This window comes from Notolabrus celidotus, chromosome 21, assembly GCF_009762535.1.
Source record: "Notolabrus celidotus isolate fNotCel1 chromosome 21, fNotCel1.pri, whole genome shotgun sequence".
Lineage (NCBI taxonomy): Eukaryota > Metazoa > Chordata > Actinopteri > Labriformes > Labridae > Notolabrus > Notolabrus celidotus.
In genome coordinates, this window is record NC_048292.1 from 22,570,272 (window position 1) to 22,589,788 (window position 19,517).

Below are 19,517 nucleotides of genomic sequence, written 5' to 3' on the forward strand. Positions count from 1 at the left end.
GCTGCATATTTCTTGAAAAACTCAGTGCTGTGATTGTGATTGAAAGCTAGAGGATGCATTTTAAAACACTTTCACTAACCTGTTCTGTGGAAGGAGCCACGTCCATCAGCCTCAGATGACAGGGGCGCAGCAGTGTGATTGTGAATCCACCTGGCCGACTTGTTGTCGAGTCCCTGCAGAGAACAAACCATTGTATACCAATTACATTGACAATGTAGCTTAAGAACAGGGTCAACTTTCCTGGAATATTCAATGATCACTAAGAGAGGTCATTTCAGGTTGCACAGTACAGGAACTCTTTGAAAAACATTGACTTTGGCAGCAATTACTCATTCTCCACGACCTGCTGCTTCCAATTCCAGTTAAAAATGAACCAGCTGGTGAATTTTGAAATTGGGGTGTTGAGGCCTTTTAATGTTTTTCTAATGATGCCATTCATCACAGAGGATGAAGTATTGAGGACTACTGCGGGTCAGGATGGTCCTTGCCTATAAACAGGCATCCTTGCACTGAATGATACAGGAAACAGTATTCAGAGTCTCTTCCCCTCCTCTGCCTCCCTGTAATATCTTCACTAAAAATAAACCAGCCAGATTGCTGATCTTTATCAGGAACTGGAGAGTTAAGAAAAAAGAGAGAAGGCTGTGGAAAGCCAAGGTCCTGTGCCGGTCCATCTTCCCCAAGCAGAGTCAGAGGATCGGTCCCAGAGGGGGCTGAAGGCGAGACAGGCGGCCTTGGCTGGTTTCCATTCAGGTTCACTCAATGAAAGAGCTGCACTCTTTGTGATATGATCACCTTCACTGATTCCCTAGTATGGGAGAAAATGTTATTTAACCTGGACATTTACTACGAAAAATACATCCAAATAAAAGAAAAGCCTACACACTGAAGGATCCTGCTGTTCCTCACAAAAGGCTGAAATTGATTAAGTAAAAAGGCAGAAGACATAAGAAATGTTGCTTCAGTAGAATATAGGCAAAGAGAGAATGATTGGATCATAGTCTGATTTTCACAGAATTAATTGGATGATGGGTAATACTATTACTTCTTTCAGGGAACTACAAAGCAGAGACCTTGTCAGACAGAAGCAGGGAGAGTCTCCTGCCCTTTCTGCCTGAACTTCCTGCACCGTCCCACTCAGACTGTCTGCTGCCTTCATATCTGATGAAGCACAATACATCTGCCTCCATGCCCCGAGGTCTGACAACACAATCCTGCTTTGAACTTTGAAGACACTCGGCGAACCAGAGGGCAGCTCTTTGTCTGAAACCTAAAATAAGAACTCTGCTTTTTCATTCGATGACAAAATATGAAATCCTTACATGCTGAGTTTACATTCTGAGCCCCACACAAACCTGCTGTCTTAATTACACTGACATTTGATGGAAAATAAGCAAAGAAAATGGACTGATCACTTCAAAAAAACATCAAAAAAAGTGTGCTCAAAATCAAGGCAGTACAGGTCTACATGCCCCGGAATTTGTCCCTTGTACAAGTGCTGCATAATTTATTGTAATGACATCATTATCCAATATGAGCACACTTAAAAGTTTGAACTCTGTGCAGCGAGTGAAGAGGCAATGCTTCCTTAATCCGCATGTGTGCACTTTACCTGCCTTTGCCTTGACCTTCTCTTACCCTTACCTCTGCTACCTGGCTAAACCTGTCAGGGCCATTTATTATAATAACTAGTTTAATTATTAATCACTCTACTGTAGCTTTTATGATCATGTGTTAAACCTGTTTATCATATTTTAATTTCCGTTACAGCCTTTGTTTATTTACCCTCTCTAAGTTCTGTAGCTTCAACAGTTTTAATATGCCCCTTTAATAGGTTTCTGTTTGTTCTGCTCCACGTCATGATGATGTGACAATGTCTTGTGTGAAGCACTTTAAATTGCTGTACTTGTTTATATTGTCTATAAAAGTATTGTATTCTAAAATTAACACATATCCTGTATTTAACATTTGCACTTGATGCAACTTGTTCGAGAAGCATAAAACTGCAGTTCCTGAAGTGTCCACTTCAAGTTCACTCCTAAAGCAAGGAATCCCTGTTAGAGCCCATATCACATGCCCATTTTTACAGCAGAAATAAACATGTTTACAGTCTGGTTATAAACAAGTTTTGGTCTCCATCACTCATTTCTTTATGCATAACAACTATGCAGGGGTTGAATTTGTTATAGTTTATCTGCTTTGATTATATTGATGTTGAGAGTTATGCAAGTTATGGCACCATTAAGACTTGTCTTATGTGACTGAGAGGTAGCTAAGCTGTTGCTAAGTCTGTTTCTGGATTAGCTGAGAGCAAGTTGGAGTCAGCATTTAAAACATGGTGATGCCATCTTTGAGCTTCACAACACCTCTTCAGAGAACATTGGGTGATGTCACCAAGACTATGTCCACATCGGACTTCCTCCAGATCCGCTGAGGTCTGGCTCCGTGTTCTCTCGTTGGTTATAACCCACCGGTTGTGTTATCAGAACGCAGCTCGGAGCAGGACCGCCGGACAGCTGGAGTCATGTGACCGAGGTTTTCCCGCTGTAATCACTGAATCAAGGTTTCTCCTCCTCCTCTCCTCATCCATGTTGTCTTTCTGGTCCTCTGAAAACCTCTGACCTGTTGACTCCAGGCCTGGCTCCACTCATCATGATGGTTTGTTGTTGTAGTTAAGTGAAATATGATCTGGTGATAACACAGAGTGTTTTATTCTGAAAATTAACCTGATGTTTTCATTTTGTTTTGGTGCCTGACTTCCTGTCCCGCTCCATCTGCTCTGTTGAGATTGATGCGTCGTGTTCCGGCATCCGGCAAAAATAGAAGTCGTGTGTATCTGATCTGGACGACTCAGACCTGCCGGATCAGAGACACAGCAGGAACGCAATGGAGCAGATCCAGTGGAAGTTAACACATTGACTAGAATAGAAACCTACGAGATCCGGTGCTGTGAAGGATCGGAGACGGAACAAACACAGATCTGGTGGAATTTGGCCGTTAGTGTGTTTGTAATCTGCCATTTTTTTATGTTTGAGAGCAAACACTTACATTACCCTCACAGCTGTGAGATGATCGAAACATTTGGGACTTTAAATAGGTTACAAATTCATTGCAGAAAGAGTTTACACAGTTTACAATGAAACCAAGTCACTCGACTGAGAGAAGCATGTGACATGTGTCAATAAAGCACTGTTAAGTAGCCTTTAAACATTCAGCCGTTCACGTAAGAACACTTTACAAACAGTTACAAACCCTTGAGAGTGTGTTTTTACTGTGTGTGATTAGAGGTCCTGTGTGTATCTCTGCAGGGAGCGGTGCAGGGAATGAGTTTTTTCCCTTTTTTTACAGCACATGCAGGCGCTTCTGCAAAAGCTTTTAACACCGTCCCTAGCCATGGAGTACAATCAAAAACACATTATCCTGCTAACCAGGGGCCCGCGGATGGAATTAGGCTTAAATCCCTGAGGAAGCAAATTGAGCTGATTAAATGTTGCTGTCCTAATTGGGAGAGGCAAGTTAATTTACGATGAATCCCAGATCTTTTCCTGCTGCTGTATGAGAGGAAGCGATTAATAAACTGTATGTGTCTAATTTTAAGGTATGATGAGAGGGGGGGTCTGGAGAAGTTGTCAGAAGTACTTACATTTAGTTGGAGTAAACAAGGAGTGGAGCTTCTTCTGCTTATTAATAATTTCAACTTCAGTGATTTTCAACATGTGCCTTAACTGTTCTGTTTTTACCTATTTGCTAAAAGAAGGGAATACTGAGTCACTGTTAATAGTACAACACGCCTCACCCTCAAAGTGCTTAAAGCAAGGCTGTCTTTACCTTGATGCAGTTACTGTTACAGTGTTCCTGTGGTGCCATCTGCAGGATACACAGGGAACATCAGCAGTTCCTCCAGCTGAGCTCAAGTGTAGAGGTCACAGACTGTGCCTTCTGGGAATCTGCAGATGAAAGTGTCTGGTTAGAACATGTTGACAGTGATTTATAAATCTAGATACAAGGCAAGCATGCAATAATATTTAAAAACCCAAACTCACCATGTTTCAATCTCTGAGGTGTTTTATTTGGTTAAAGATAACGTTACAACCTCAACCTGCAGAGACACTACTGTACTCAGGTTGGGTTAGGTCCAAACAAAGACTAAAAGAAAAACAAGAAACAAAGACATCAGTAAAAGCAGGGTAAATACAAATAAGATGGAATTGAGAATATACCATCAATCAGTGAAGAACAGGGTGAGGAAAATATGATAATTAGTAATGTGCCATAATTTTTTTAGAATAGTCTTCAGATTATTTTAATGGTTTTAAAATCTCTTAATGTTCTTGCTCCTTCTTATTTATCAGATTTGCTTTTATCGTATGAGCCAGTGAGAGCCCTCAGGTCTTCGGGTAGTGGACTTTTAATGCTACCAAAAGTAAGAACACAGTGAGGCAGCCTTTTATCATCACGGCCCACGCCTGTGGAACACCCTACCAGAAGATCTGAGGGCTGCAAAGAGCATCAACATTTTTAAAAGCAAACTCAAGACCGACCTTTGAAGTCTCGCTTTTAACTGAGTTTCATTCTAATAACAGTCTTATTTCACCTTACTTTATTTATTTAATATCTAGTTCAAATTGTAGTCACTTTAATTCTTTTTTATTTATTCAAGCATTTCTTTTTTAAGTACAGAATCTTATTTTCTTTTAAGGGTTTAACATTTTAGTGTTTATCTTAGAAATGTATTTTATTTGGTGATTTTAATGTACTGTGTTGAGTTTTAACATCTTATTTTACCTCCAGTGTTTCCTCATTGAGATATCATGAGAGCTTTTCCTCAGTTCGTTCAGCAACTTCTTATTTATTTTTTATTTTATTAATTAATTTTAATTTTATTGTTTTTATTATTATTGCATATATTGTGATCTTAACCTCAGGATTGTGGGGTGGGTTTGGGGTCGGGGCTGGGGTTGGGATTAGGATGGGGGGGGGGTCTTTTTTTTCATATCTTTTTCTTAATTTATTCTATTTTAAGGTTGTTGTTTTTTTTATTTTAAGTTCTTTTTATGTACAGCACTTTGTGTTACAATGCCATTGTATGAAAGGCGCTTTATAAATAAAGTCTGATTGATTAATTGATTTAATTAAATTAAATATCTATTTTTTACATCAATGTTTGTTTAAGCAACACTCTTAATGTTTGAACAAGTGCAATAAATATTCTTATTTTCTGTATTTTAAAATTGGACGGTTGAACATCCTTAAAAATCCACATAACATAAATTATAGAAATCAACATATTTTCTTGCGAGAGAAAGCTTTATTGTCAAATCAGCTTGTGCACAGGTGTGATTATTACCTCAGTTACTTGCTCTCAACAAGTTTATAATACACAAATGAACAGACAGAAAATTACCCTGAATTATTTAATTACATAAATATACCTGCAAAATTAATTTATTAAGTTATTTTTTATTATAAGGCCCAAATATCTGTATAAAAAATAGACTTTTTGGCCTGTAGCATCAATTAACCTTACCCATGACGTCACAGTATTTATTAGCTTTAGCTGCTAGTTTGAACACGTGAAAGTTTACCCGATATTTACCTGAAAATGTCCTCATTAGTTAGTAGAAAGCGAAATATAATTAAAAGGAACACTGACTGGACTTATATCTGTCAAGTTGACCAAAACACGACTCCAACAAAGTGTCTTCTGAATATGTCATACTAGCAAACGTTTGCTATCATGTTATCCTAACCAAGCTAGGTAACTTCTTCTTCTACTGTGAAATGGTGCGTTTAGGAACCTCACGTGACCTAGTGCTGCATTAAAGCGTTATAGAATATAAAAATAAAATGGATAACCCTCAATTTGTTTTGTAAGTTTCATTTAATCAAACAAAATTACAGGTAATTATACTGAGATCATTAGTTAGCTGACTCCCAGTGTGATCTATCTGTTTTGTTATTTTATAGAATAATTGAAAACTAAGGAATATAAACAAAAGAAGGTCAATTTTCATAAAACCCCAATAAGACAGCGGTTTGTCCATGGTATGATTAAAAAAATTATATCATACCAATCTACTGCAGAGGGCGTCAGAGGCTTAAGATATTATTTTTTGTATTGCCTTCCTGGCAGCTATGCTCAGTGTTCAGAGTAAGTATTGTTGTTTTTTTTTTATTTGTAGGATTTTAAAAAGTTCAAACAAAAAGTTGGTCCAAATTAAAAGTAACGGCCCGAATACATTCCTTAATTCTCTATGTATCCTACAGCAGAAAGTGTGCAGACCCAAAACAGGTGGTACTGATGCTTCATCAGAGTCACAGTTTCTCCTGCAGTTGGGAAAGCCCTGAAATCTCTGAAGTCAATGAGGTTTTGAGCCTTATTTTCTCAAATTCACAGTAATATATATTATATTATATTTCCTTTCACTGTTATGCCGATGATGTTCAGATCTACCTGCCTTTAACTTCAAAATCAAATGATTCTATCAGAACATTGCTTGACTGCCTGAATGATGTTAAGTCCTGGATGGCTGCACTTAAATGAAAAAAAGACAAAAGTCATAATGTTTGGATGTGGTCCAGCAGATTTTCCAGCTGGTTTTCTTGCCCCCCTTACACCAAACATCCGGTCATCAGTTCAGAATCTCTGTGTATTATTTGATGACAGGCTGAAATTTGATCACCAGGTTAGTTCAGTTGTTAAAAACTGTTTTTATCATTTGAGCATTTTGTGGAAAGTAAAGGGGTACCTGTCATAGAGAGATCTTGAGACTGTAATCCATACTTTTTGTAAACACACGACTGGATTACTGCAACTCACTGTATTTTGGCCTGAACCACTCACTCTTGCACCGCCTGCAGCTGGTACAAAACGCAGCTGCCTGTCTCCTTACTGGCAAACACATGCGTGACCCTATGGCGTGACCACATATCCCCTGTCCTAGCTTTGCTGCACTGGCTCCCGGTTGCTTCTAGAATAGATTTTAAAATTGTGTTGTTTGTCTTTAAAGCTCTTAATGGCCTAGACCCCCAGTACCTGACCGAGCTTCTCCATTATCATGTCACTGCAAGAACACTGAGATCGTCGAGTCAGTTGTTATTGGTCACCCACAAAACGAGGCCTAAAACCAAAGGTGAGCGAGTCTTTGTGGCGGCTGACCCTCGGCTCTGGAACAACCTGCCCCGGCATATCCGCTCTGTGGGATCAATTGAGGTTTTTAAATCATCTCTAAAGACTCACCTCTTCTCCCTGGCTTTTAATCAACGTTGAGTGGACATATGGCAAAACATTTAATAAATAATACATTTTAATTTAATTTATTCTATCTTTATTAATTATGTTTTTGCACTGTGTTTATGTATCTTGGTATTGTATCTTTGGCATTGTTTGGGTTATTTGTGTCATTTGTGCTGCTTCTGATCTGTACAGCACTTTAGTCAACTCCTGTTGTTTTGAACGTGCTCTATAAATAAAGTTTGAGTTGAATAGAGTTGACTTTCTCATAAGCTTCCTCAGAAATATTTAATTTTCACATTTTTGCTTCACGTAAAAGGTCTTTTCTTCTTTCACCTGTATCTCTAATATAACATAGAACATAGCCCAGCAGGTTATTCTCACACTCCTTCTGACTGTTTAATGTAAAACTGTTGTGTAGCAGCATGTTCAAAGGAAGCTTTAAAAAAAATCTAATGTATTCAGCTTCCCATTTTCGCAGTGTCTTCCAGATTTTTTACTTTTTTTTCAAGTAATTGCTTATTTTACTAATTGTAAAAAAAAAAAAAAAAATAGTTACATTTGAAATAAAACCCTGCAAATCAGTACATTCAATTCGTTTTTTTGCCTTTCTTTGTTGCCAGATGATTCCTAAAGTTAGGGTTAGGGTTAGCAAACAGCTAATCAACAAAAGGATCAGTAGCAGTTGGTTCATTCACAGCAGCACAGGAAACACAGCCACATGTGCATGTAGGTAAACTAATTTTGAAGTATGAAGCAACATTTAATCACTTTGAGGGACAGTGGGGGTCACAAGTCTTTGGCACCTATATTTTGGGGGTCGCGGGCTGAGAAGTTTGGGAACCCCTGCATTAGATGTTTTGGCCCACATCTAATGGATTTGACCGCCATCATGTGAGTATAATTGCCTTGAAAGACATACTTTGTTTGACATGCATCCATGTTTGTTGTAAGACACTCCCTTTCTATTAGGTGCCAGTTATAAGTGACATGTGGCATCCCATAGCACAGTGCAGTTTGACAGTATCTAGAAAATGGAGATGAAGCTGTATGTAGGCTGTGTCTGGTTATAACTACTCTACTGGAGAAATATGTAACCAGCACACGCATGTAGACGTTAACCTACAAGGAGGGCTGTAGGCTGGTGCTAGCTCTGCAAGTGTTAGCCGCACTCAGCAAACCAATTGGACATTTTTTACCAGCAGACTATGTTTAGCCACTGCTTTCTGAGTGTTTTCTTTCCTTTAGATAAGTCAAGTGGAAAGTTTTTCGCTTTGGGACACGCCCAGTTCTAACATGCAGACCAATGGTATCACTTCCTTCTCTTTATTTTCTACTAAGGCGAGCTGAGCTTACAAACTCAGCCTCCACGTGAAACACACAACAATCAGCACATAAAGGGTAAGAACTGATACAAAAACATTTACAAATTACATTAAGGCAAACATTTGTGTTTTTTTAAAGGTGTGATAATAAATTCAAGGTGAATTTATTTGCAAAAGATATTAAAGGATATTGATACAAAAAGTAAAAAATTAAACTATACTACCAGTCAAAAGTTTGGAAACACCTTCTCATTCAAGGGTTTGTATTTATTTTAATTATTTGAAACACTGTAGATTAATACTGAAGACATCAAAACTATGAAAGAACACATATGGAATTATTTAATTATCAGAAAAGTGTTAAACAAACTAGAATATGTTATACATTAATCTATAATGTTGAAAATAATTAAAAGAAATGAAAACCATTGCATGAGAAAGTGTGTCTAAACTTTTGACTGGTAGTGTAAATCAAACGTCTTGCAGCACATAGGAGTCAAACATGATCATATTCATCTGAAGACACAACAAAAGATTTACCACAAGGGTGTCTCAAATCATATAAAAGAAGAGAAAGATTTAAACTCTACCTTTTTTGTTTTTACCACATTTCATTACACTGAGAGTTGAAATTCAATGATTCACCTCAGCTGAACAAACGTGTCAAAATGATCACACACACTTAATTGAATGACTCATATAACTTGTGATACTGCAGCTACATTTTCAGTTGTAAATAAACTGTCAGGTATTGACAGCAAGATATCTTTCAATTTTTTTTTTAAATCAGGCCAAATTTTTTTTGTTCTTTTTGTTTCATGGCTGCTGAAGTGTGTGACCGAACTGAAAACGAGCCTCTTCAAAGTGTCTCTCTGAAGCATTTGAAATTGCAATGTTAAATAAAGTTACTAAATGATAAGGCAAAGTGATAGCTGGTTCTTTCTACAATACCAAAACTAACACCCACTGACCATAAAAACATGCAGGAAAGTAACAGAATAGTGAAACAAAAAGTCAACTTAAATGTGAGTTTGAACGTTTCGAGTTGATCGGATGATTGTCATTTTCCTCTTGAGTAAATAAACATCATGCAGCCACAATGTGGAGGCAAAGTAAACAAAGTCCTACATGCATAGTCATGTTCTGATGTGTAATCATGCAGCCATTCATACTTCTACAATAAACATTATCATATTCTGCAGGCTTGTCGCATCCAGCAGCATGACTGGCACTCCCTTTATGAGAAATATAAAAAAATGAGTATGTTTTAGGTAACATAAGGTAAGACTTCTATGGATCTTTTCCATCTTAAAATGTTCTCACTCTCAGCAGGAAGGAAGGGCAGCAGCACAGGATGGTGAAGGGTCAGAATGCAACAACGGCAGTATGTCTTCTCTACACAAACAGAGAAGCTGTGTCATTAAAGTCTTCCATGCTCATGTTGTGTGGAACTTCTCATAATGGAATAAATACTCCATTCATTGAAGACATTTACTTTTTGAAGACATTAATGCACAGGTGAAACAATAGTAGGGATGTGTTTCTTCCATGTTTTGCACCAAAGTAAAATTTGTCATACTGGAAAACAGTGGGTTTGTCATCAGTAAAATCTACTGTGACAAAGGGAGGGTAAAGGTAATAAGCAGGTGAACCTGACCTCAACATACCATAAAGGCAGAATTAGTATGATTTGTTGCTAGTGCGATATTCAAAGTTGGCAAAAGAGGGCAGTGGCGGTCGAGCTTTTAGGACAGTGAATGATAGGAAGGAGCCACATTTGCAAGATTCTGATTGGTCTCAAGTCCACAGCAAAATCGCAAGAAGTTTGGTGGCTGTGACGTTGGTTTGTTTACAGTAGAAAAAATAAAAGAAAGATAAAATCTGTATTTTAAACTGTAGACTTTAAAACACCCTACCTGTGAGTTAGCATGGCAATGTATGTTTACAAGAAGTGAACCACTATCTCAGCTGTGGAGCCTAAAGTTGCCTCGCTAAACCCAAATCCTGCTTTGTCGTACAAGCCCCTGGTATGTCATGCATCACTGTAATTAGCACAGCTTTTAAAAGTGTCACCAAGCCTGCAGCCCTTCTGCACGGCACCGTCTGCACATGTGTGAGCAGTTAAAGTAGATGAATGTGGATGCATCCTGCGCGAGCGAAACATGGTGCAGATTTTTAGAGCAACAGGAAAACAGAGCCCCACGTGTTTGGTGTTAGCTTTTCTAGTGAAGTTATTGTGTTATCCAAATAGAATAAATGTTAGGATGAATATGTGGACAGCTTTTTGGAATGAAAGCCTTTCAGATAATAAATAATCAAAATAATCTGTCACGTCTCTGTACAGAGCAGGAGTCCTGCAGTGAGTTCATTCAGGCCTGTTGCGTCTCCTGAGGCCCGTCTGCTCTGCTCCCACCTCCTCAATGTTTGTCTCATACGAGTTCTCTAGAGAAGGCATCAGCTCAGAGTCCTCCAACACTTCCTCTTCCTCTTCCTCCTCCTCCTCTACTTCTATATCCCCCTCTTCTTCCTCTTTTCCATCTTCCTCCCCTTCCCCTTTTGAATCCTCTGGAATGAGCTCCTTCATTTCTTCCCCTTCTTTCACAGCTTCATCCTCTGCATCTGAACTCTTTTTGTAGACTTTTCCCGAAGCCTCTGTTGTTCCTGCAGACGTCTGTTCGTCCGCCGGAGAAGACCCATCTGTTGAGTTGTCCCTTGCTCCAAGTGACTCGATGAGCTCATCCAGATTACGGCCGCAGGATGCCTCTGAAAGTCACAACAACAAGGGAAACAAGTCAAGACTGAATCTGACATTTAGATAATGCACAGAAACAAAAACAGAACAAAGAAAATAGGACCAGATTTTAGACGGCACATAAGAAGTTCAACTTAACATGTCGGTTTGTGAATTTCTATTTTGAAGGAGAGACCATTTTTGGATGAGAGATCATAGCAGAAGAGAAGCGTGGTTTCAGCATAAGCTATGTAACTAGCTATGGTAGCACAGGCTTGGTAACCAAAGTGCATCCATAATTCCAAACAAGTGTGAAATTAATGACTGTAGACTGCAAAAACAAATCTGTATCCACTTTATTAAGAAAAGAACAGCAGCTCAATCTCCTTTTCATACATACTAACAAACAAACAAACAAACAAACAAACAAGACAAATCAGCTGGCTGTGGTCGTGACCTGTCAATCACATGTAGCCACACCTTAAAGCATAACTTGCTTATTGTTTACTTTACTTTAAATGAGGATGTAATGCATCCACTTACAGACAGTCAATTTACCCGATGCTAAGATACTATATCAGCCTTATTTTCACTGGTTGTGTATCAAAATCGGTATAACAAACATTTTCACATCATTAATTCCATCAAAACAACAACAACACAACAACAACATACGAAGCTGCAGAGTTTTTCTTTGTGTTTGAATCACTTTGTTCCTTTAATTTATTTTGTTCTACTTCATCCCGAGCGCGGTTAAGTAACGTTCAATAAAACATTACACTATCTGCGGATATGAGATGTGGGATAAATGTATCTGATCCATTAGACTGCTTTTAATATGAGACATGGAGCGTGGACTGATGGGTTTAATTGAAGAGGCTTGACAGCAGTTTAACCGAGCAAATGGAAGCAGCCGGAAACAGTGGGTGAAAAAGTGTTTATGTATGATACTCAAGATAGTCAGAGCAGCAGAGAGGGAGTACAGCTTGACTGTGATTATAGTGATGAAATGAGTGCTGTGGATCATTGTGTACAAAATACACAGTTTGTAAAAACAATGATTTAATTACTATGTTGGTTAATTAATGTATTTTTAGCCCTGGACTGCATTATTATCATAATCATTGCTTTAACATTTATGTTTCTTATTTAATTCTTTATTTATCTATTCATTTCTTGAATTCATCATAATTTTAACTCTGCCTTATTTTTAACTTTTCTTTCCACTCTTATTTTATTTTTAAATATTTTATTTATACTCATGCCTTTTATAATTCTATTGAAGGTGTTACCAGCACCACTGCACCCATCATACAATAAAACAAAAGCTTGGAAAAAGAGTAAGAATGCAGTACTTTTCTGCAAGTTATATCAACATTTTTGGAAAAATCCAAAAACATGGACATTACATGTTAAATATAATCTGGTAGGTACAGAAAGAGAGATTTTGGGATTGGAGCCCCAGCCGAAGAGGCTTTTAGTGTTGCTTTGCATGCGTTGTTATTCGACTTGTTTACGACATGCATTGTTCATACTTTAAGCATTTAATCAAGACAGAATCTTGGTGTCAAAATAGATGATGTACTGTCAATGTCGGACCAGATTGATTATATTGTCTCCAAGATGGGAAAAGGAAAAGCTATTTCAAGGAAATGTTCTGGATTTGTTCCACCTTCTGCCATGAAAGATGTTGTTAGGTCACTTGTTCTGTTACACATTGAGTACTGTCTGCTTATCTGGTCAAGTGCTGCTGAAAAACATCGAGTTGCCTGATTGGCTCTTAACTGTTATTTTCGTACCGATGTGCTGGAGATGCATAAAAAGTTGTATTACTTGTGGAGGCTAAATTAATATCACGTCTTCTGTCATTTATGCAAACTGTTATATGGAATAACACACCATAGTTCTTTTGTGATAGACTAAAATATTCTGGTTTTAATCACAGGTATACAACACATCATGTGAGCACTGGTTATCTGTTAACACCAAGTCCTAGAACTAACTGTATGATGAAATAGGCTCTTTTTAGAGGAGAATCTGCTCCCCACCAACACAAGATCAAAAAAAGATTTATTTTTTAAAAGTCACTAAAACAAATGCTGATGAATCTCTCATAGACGTTGTACTCTAAAGCAGTTATTTTCTGATGTGTACTTATCTTAAGTTTTAATGCCAAGCAAAGTACCAGTACATATTCTGTTCTTAAAAAGAAAAAAGAAAAAGGTTAAAGTTTAGTATTTTAGTACTGGGAACATACAGTCTGTCATCGGACACTGCTGCATGTTTTAACTGATTATTTTGCAAATATGACTTTAACCACATTCATAAGTTTGGATCCAGATGCAAAACACTTTGCACTCCATGGACGTTCCTCAACGTAGCTACACAGGTTTCATTCAAATCTTGGTTTATCTCAACATAACACGCAACACAGATGTCGCACTAACACCGTTTGCAAACTGCGGCTGCAGCATGAAGTGAAGCTGCATGATCAGTTTATGATTATCCAGCCATCAGCAGGAAAATTCAGTATCAGTGGTGACTGCATGAATCAGATTGGGCAAAAACATGAATTAGTCTACGCTGTGAACACAATCAGAAACAGTCACACAGCTCACCGTTGATGTTCAGGGGCGGACAGTCCATTCCTCTCTTCTTCATCAGGTAGCGGATGGTCTGAAGCTGAGTCATGATCTCGTTCTTCTGATCCTGAGCCACTGTCTTCACACTGAGAGGGAATTTAAAAAAAGAGTCTTGAGCACACTGTGAGGATAAAACACAGATTTATGTCAGAGGAGTTTTTCTGCTCCTGCTCTTTAGCTGTTGATTACCCTTCCCATCTGATTGGGTTCTCTGGTTTTTTAACTTTATGAGTTTAACTCAGCAAGTCATGTGCCAAAACTCCCTTCATCTTTCTGTGTTGTTGTTCCTATTAAAAGATGGATGTCATGAGACTTTATCCCGTGTGAAAGTGTGTCAGTTACAACAGGGGTTCCCAAAGTGTGTGTCAGGACCCCCTGGGGGGTTGCGAGACACAAATGGGTGGGTGGGTGGGGGGGGGGGGGGGGGGGGGGGTCGTAAGATGTTTTTTTATGTTATCCAAAAATATGCATTATTTATTTTTGTGTATAACTTTGTTTTCTTATGTTTATATTCATTTTTGTTTTTACTGTTTATAATTATTATTTATTTTTTATTCGTTATTTCCTTTTTTTTTTCTCTTCTCTTTGTTGGTTTTGTATTGCTTATATATAAGTTGTTAACTTGTGGTGAACAAAGAAATACTGAAAAAATGCAATAAAAAAAGTTCAATGACAAAAGCTGTCTAAAAATAGTAAATTTTACCCATTATAGTAAAAAATATGGACAAAAATAGTAGCTAAATTTTGAATAAAACCTTGTAAATAGAAAATGTAATGAGTTTTCTGCCTTTCTTTTTGCCAGATGACTCCTAAGTTTAGGGTTAGTGAACAGTTAATTATCAAAAGCATCAGTAGCAGTAGGTTAATTCACAACGGCACAGGAAACACAGCCACATGATCATATAGGTATGGTCATTTTCTGCAGAGCAGCCAAATTAAGCCACATTAAAACACTTTGAGGGACAGTGGGGGTCGCAAGTCTTTGGCACCTATAATTTGGGGGTCGCAGGCTCAAAAGTTTGGGAACCCCTGAATTACAAGACGATATGGGTGCACGGTGATATCGTTGGCATGCCAGGTAGCGTCATGGGATTTGGCAGACAGGAACATATAATACGCTGCTTTCTAAAACCATCGGTCTGTGATTTTTTTCTCTCTGCAGGCCAGACAAAAAAAAAGTGACAAAAACAGGAGAGGGCACACGTTAGTGAGGAGGATCATGTTTAAGGAATGTTTACTCAAACTACAGAGACGAGGCGTTAAGCAAACAGATGAAGTCCACAGTGTGTGAAAAAACTGGTCATGATGGTGACTCACCAGTTAGTGAGCGGGTCCAGCTGTGTGAGGATGGAGTTGAGCATCCTCTCTGTCTGTGCTAACCTTTGTTCCAGCTCGTTCAACTGGTTTTCTGCACAAAGCAAACACACACACACACACACACACACACACACACACACACACACACACACACACACACACACACACACACACACACACACACACACACACACACACACACACACACACACACACACACACACACACACACACACACACGAGCAAAGATTTTTTAAAAAAAACCTTCAGTCAAATATATATTTGGTTTGGACAAAGAAAGCACACACATGCAAATATAAAATCCCAGTACATGTGACACACACCTGCTTCCACAGACTTTTTGGCTCCTTTTGTAAATTTGTCCTTTTGCACCTTTTCATCTGAAGACTTTATCTGCATGAAGAATAAACACACATGATGCACTGACTGACTGTCTGTCTTTAAATGAATACCTTCTCTGTGTCATTTGGTGTTTCTCTTTACGTACCTTCAAAAACTTGTAGGCTGCAAACACACCAACTCCGATGGCATAGAGAGGCATCAGAGTAAACACGTAGCCTTTGTTGTTGTTGTTGTTGTTGGATTTGTACTTGTCGGTCTTCAGCTCCTGCTCCATCAGCTTCTTCATCTGCTGCATGTTCTCAGGGGTCTGAGGGGAACCTGGGGCGTTCATGTTGATGGGCTGACCTCTCACCGCGCCTGGACCTGCTGTTAAAAACACATCATGGTGGGACAGATGGTGAGGAGGCTGGGGAAAACTAAACCTGAATATGAGGTGTCCCGAGAAGCAGAGAATCAAGTAACTCTGAATGGTGATAAGATAAAAGTGGTTTCTTTTCTGTTCTGTTAAAATGTGTTCATCGGTTCTAAATCCATCAGGCTGACACACAACTTTGATTTGATTTGATGTTTTTATTTCGAACATGTAAAAGTAAAATAGAAAAAAAACAAACATACAAGTAAAAAAGAAGAAATAGTTATACAGAAAAAAAAACCCAAATGGAAAACCACCTCTGATAAATGGACACCGATAAACTGCAACTGGGCTGAAAATCATTCATATAAATACATACTCTCATTTCCTGTGATAATGCATGTATGCAAGTGCTTTCTGGATTTTTCCTCGAGGTCTTAAAGCTGGTTCATCGGTTCTAACAAGTTAATTTCAGTTGTTTTATCGAAGTTCTTGACTTCTTTTTCTTGTTTTCTTGATGTAACAAGCCTACTGGTACTGTGACAGACATGCCATGCCACCATTGCCTTATTCTGTGTTTGTTTTCTGCTTTAACAACTCTAAGGATACAGTAATGATCTGTTGATGTCACGGTAAGTAAGCCAAGGCAATCACAGAAAAACAGATCAGATTTAATGTATGGATGTTTGGCCACTTAGGGCAGGGGTTCCCAAACTTTTGAGCCTGTGACCCCCAAAATATAGATGCCACAGACTCGCAACCCCCACTGTCCCTCAAAGTGATTCAAAGTAGCTTCATTTAGCTGCTCTGCAGAAAATAAGCCTACCTATATGAGCATGTGGCTGTGTTTCCTGTGCCATTATGAATTAACCTACTGCTACTGATGCTTTTGATAATTAATTGTTCACTAACCCTAAACTTAGGAGTCATATAGCAAAAAGAAAGGCAGAAAACTCATTACATTTTCTATTGTAGGGGGGCTTCCATACTCCTCAAAAACTATGCATTTTTTCAGTTTATGGTTGGCATGAATAGATTTTAGTTTGTCTTCAGGCTGCAGGAAAGCAAAGACAAAATATTGGATGTTACAAAGAAAAATTCAAATGCATATCCAACTGTAGCGCCTGCATAAAAATGTCAACTTTATTATTATTATTATTATTATTATTATTAATAATTTGAATTTATTGTCCATGCTTTTCCCTACAAAATGACAGTCCTCCTACTATGGTGCTTTAATTTCATCCCCTGTTTCAGATCATAGAGTATCTTACTCGACCTTTATTTTGTGAAACGGTCTGCATGCAGGAGACAGCTGATGCTCAGTATGGAGGCGCACAGGAAGCATACAGCCGTGTGACATTTCCCCTTTGACACTGGGTTTTCTACCTTTTCGGGTGTAGCGAGGGTCAAATCTGGTTTCCTTCGTCCCGGATCCGCCACCGACTCCAAACATCCTTGGCAGAACCACGAACGTGAAGAGCACGGCCGTGAAAGCCAGGGCGACTTGATGTGATGTTGACAGAACCATCTTCTCCAGAATACCAGACGCCCCAGAAAACAAATATACTGAAGATAAGTCAGAAACTACGCGACACAGGGAGGAAACGTTACTCTACTAAGTGTAAAACGTTTCAACAGAAACCTGAAATGTGTCTCTGCTACTCGGAGCAGCTGTGCAGCGCTGCCATAACATGAACAGGACTTCCGGGGAGGAGCTTTTCAAAATAAAGGTGTCACATTTCTTCTTCGGTGGTTTTTGGGGCTGTTTCGACTCCAAAATGCATTTATGTCAACTAAAGTGTCTCTAATATCATAGATGCTTAAAATTAAAATTAAAATGACAGAGAGAAAATGCCCCCCCCCCATCCTTAATCTTATCCTAAAGTTTCCTCAAGCACCTCAGAGCTTCTCTGAACAGCCCCTGACCATTCATTATAGAAGTTTTACTTAAAAAAATCAACAGTATAAATAAAAAAGTCAGAGAGAAAATGCCCTCTCCACTCTTAATCCGATCCTAGAGTATTCCGCAAGCACCTCAGAGCTTCTCTTTACAGCCCCTGACAACTGTTTTCTTACGTTTTAGAAGCAAATTAACAGGTATGAAGCATATTAAAGCGATGCTATATGCTGTAAAGATTATTGTTTAAGCTAATTTGCAACCTTAAATCAGTTTGGCCGCTAAAATACATTAAAAATCAACAGCATGAATAAAAAACACAGAGAGAAAATGCCCTCTCCACTCTTGATCTTATCCTAGAGTTAACTCAAGCACCTCAGAGTTTCTCTAAACAGCCCCTGACCACTGTTTTCTTAAGTTTTAGAGGCAGATTGACGAGTATGAAGCATATTTAAAGCGATGCTATGCGCTAAAATTTTAACGACTAAGCTAATTTGCATTGTTGTGCGTGCCGTTAAAATACTTAAAAATCAACAGCATAAATAAAACAGGCAGAGAGAAAATGCCCTCTCCACTCTTGATCTTATCCTAGAGTTTCCTCAAGCACCTCAGAACTTCTCTGAACAGCCCCAGACCATTAATTTTAGAAGTTTTACATAAAAAATAAACAGTATGATTAAAAAAAGTCAGAGAGAAAATGCCCTCCCTATCCTTAATCTTATCCTAGAGTTTCCTCAAGCACCTCAGAGCTTCTCTGAACAGCCCCTAACCAGCTGTTTTCTTAAGTTTTAGAAGCAAATTGACAGGTATGAAGCATATTAAAGCGATGCACCAAAATTTCATCTACTAAGCTAATTTGCATTGTTGTGCCATTAAAATACATACAAAAAAATCAACAGCATTTAAATAAAAAGACAGATAGAAAATGCCCTCTCCACTCTTGATCTCATCCTAGAGTTTCCTCAAGCACCTCAGAGCTTCCCTAAACAGCCCCTGACCATTCATTATTGAAGTTTTAGAGGCAGTTTGATGTGTAGCATATTAAAGCGATGCTTTATGCTAAAAATATTATTGTTTAAGATAATTTGCAATCTTAGGTCACAGTTTGGCCTCTAAAATACATAAGATGAATGGTCCAGTTTAAGGCATATTTTGAGAAATAAAACAGAAAATATTGTTGTTACTAACATCAATGTTTTAGAATTATGTGTTGTTTGTCTGTAATTTTTCTGGAATGTGCTGCTGCTGATCTTGGCCAGGACACACTTGACAAAGAGATTTTTAATCTCAATGTGGTTTTCTCCTGGTTAAATAAAATAAAATAAATAAAAATAAATCTGTGAAGATGATTTACAGTTATTGAAAAAACAAAGGGAAGAGTAATTCATTCCTTTATTTTATAAAACAAGCACTGAAGTGTATATTTTATTTGCAACTTAGTTGAGTGAACAATTGAGTTTGTCTCTACAGCGTTGCCTGGTGTGATTTATCTCAGATTGCTGGAGAATTTTTTGGTTAAAGGTAAATTAAACAAAATCATATTGTTTACTCTGACCATTATTAAAGCACCCACAATTATTTACATTTTTTTGTAGACTTGACTAAAAACCTGAATATTACTTTGAGTAATTTATTATTAAGTAAAGTTATTAT

The 19,517-nt window shown here is 38.1% G+C and overlaps 2 protein-coding genes across 3 annotated transcripts in view; both read right to left on the minus strand.

The window, feature by feature from the left end:
* kcnc2 (potassium voltage-gated channel, Shaw-related subfamily, member 2) overlaps positions 1–5,794 on the minus strand; it is a 122,501-nt gene extending 116,707 nt beyond the window's left edge. The window contains exons 1-4 of one of the 2 annotated variants that reach the window (XM_034673909.1): positions 5,597–5,794; positions 4,044–4,146; positions 3,829–3,947; positions 80–173 (exon numbers count right to left, since the gene is read on the minus strand). In XM_034673909.1, the coding sequence (XP_034529800.1) occupies positions 80–106 (27 nt within the window). In that variant the 5' untranslated portion in view covers positions 107–173; positions 3,829–3,947; positions 4,044–4,146; positions 5,597–5,794. The remainder of the gene's footprint in view (positions 1–79; positions 174–3,828; positions 3,948–4,043; positions 4,147–5,596) is intronic. The other variant, XM_034673910.1, reaches the window with a different exon arrangement.
* Positions 5,795–8,544: 2,750 nt separating this feature from the next.
* Positions 8,545–17,741, minus strand: ccdc107 (coiled-coil domain containing 107). The gene is made up of 6 exons (XM_034674117.1): positions 17,354–17,741; positions 15,758–15,978; positions 15,594–15,663; positions 15,250–15,340; positions 13,909–14,018; positions 8,545–11,322 (listed from the first exon to the last, which is right to left on the minus strand). Exons 1-6 carry the CDS (start codon positions 17,493–17,495, stop codon positions 10,925–10,927), a joined length of 1,032 nt encoding a protein of 343 aa, XP_034530008.1. The 5' UTR covers positions 17,496–17,741; the 3' UTR covers positions 8,545–10,924.
* Between the last annotated feature and the right edge of the window lie 1,776 nt (positions 17,742–19,517).

Coding starts and splice junctions, on each gene's coding strand:
- ccdc107 (XM_034674117.1), bottom strand. CDS start 17,495: ATGGTTCTGTCAACATCACATCAAGTCGCCCTGGCTTTCACGGCCGTG. Junction 15,341..15,593: donor CAAAAAGTCTGTGGAAGCAG/GTGTGTGTCACA, acceptor TGCTTTGTGCAG/AAAACCAGTTGAACGAGCTG. Junction 14,019..15,249: donor CTGGACCCGCTCACTAACTG/GTGAGTCACCAT, acceptor ATTCCCTCTCAG/TGTGAAGACAGTGGCTCAGG.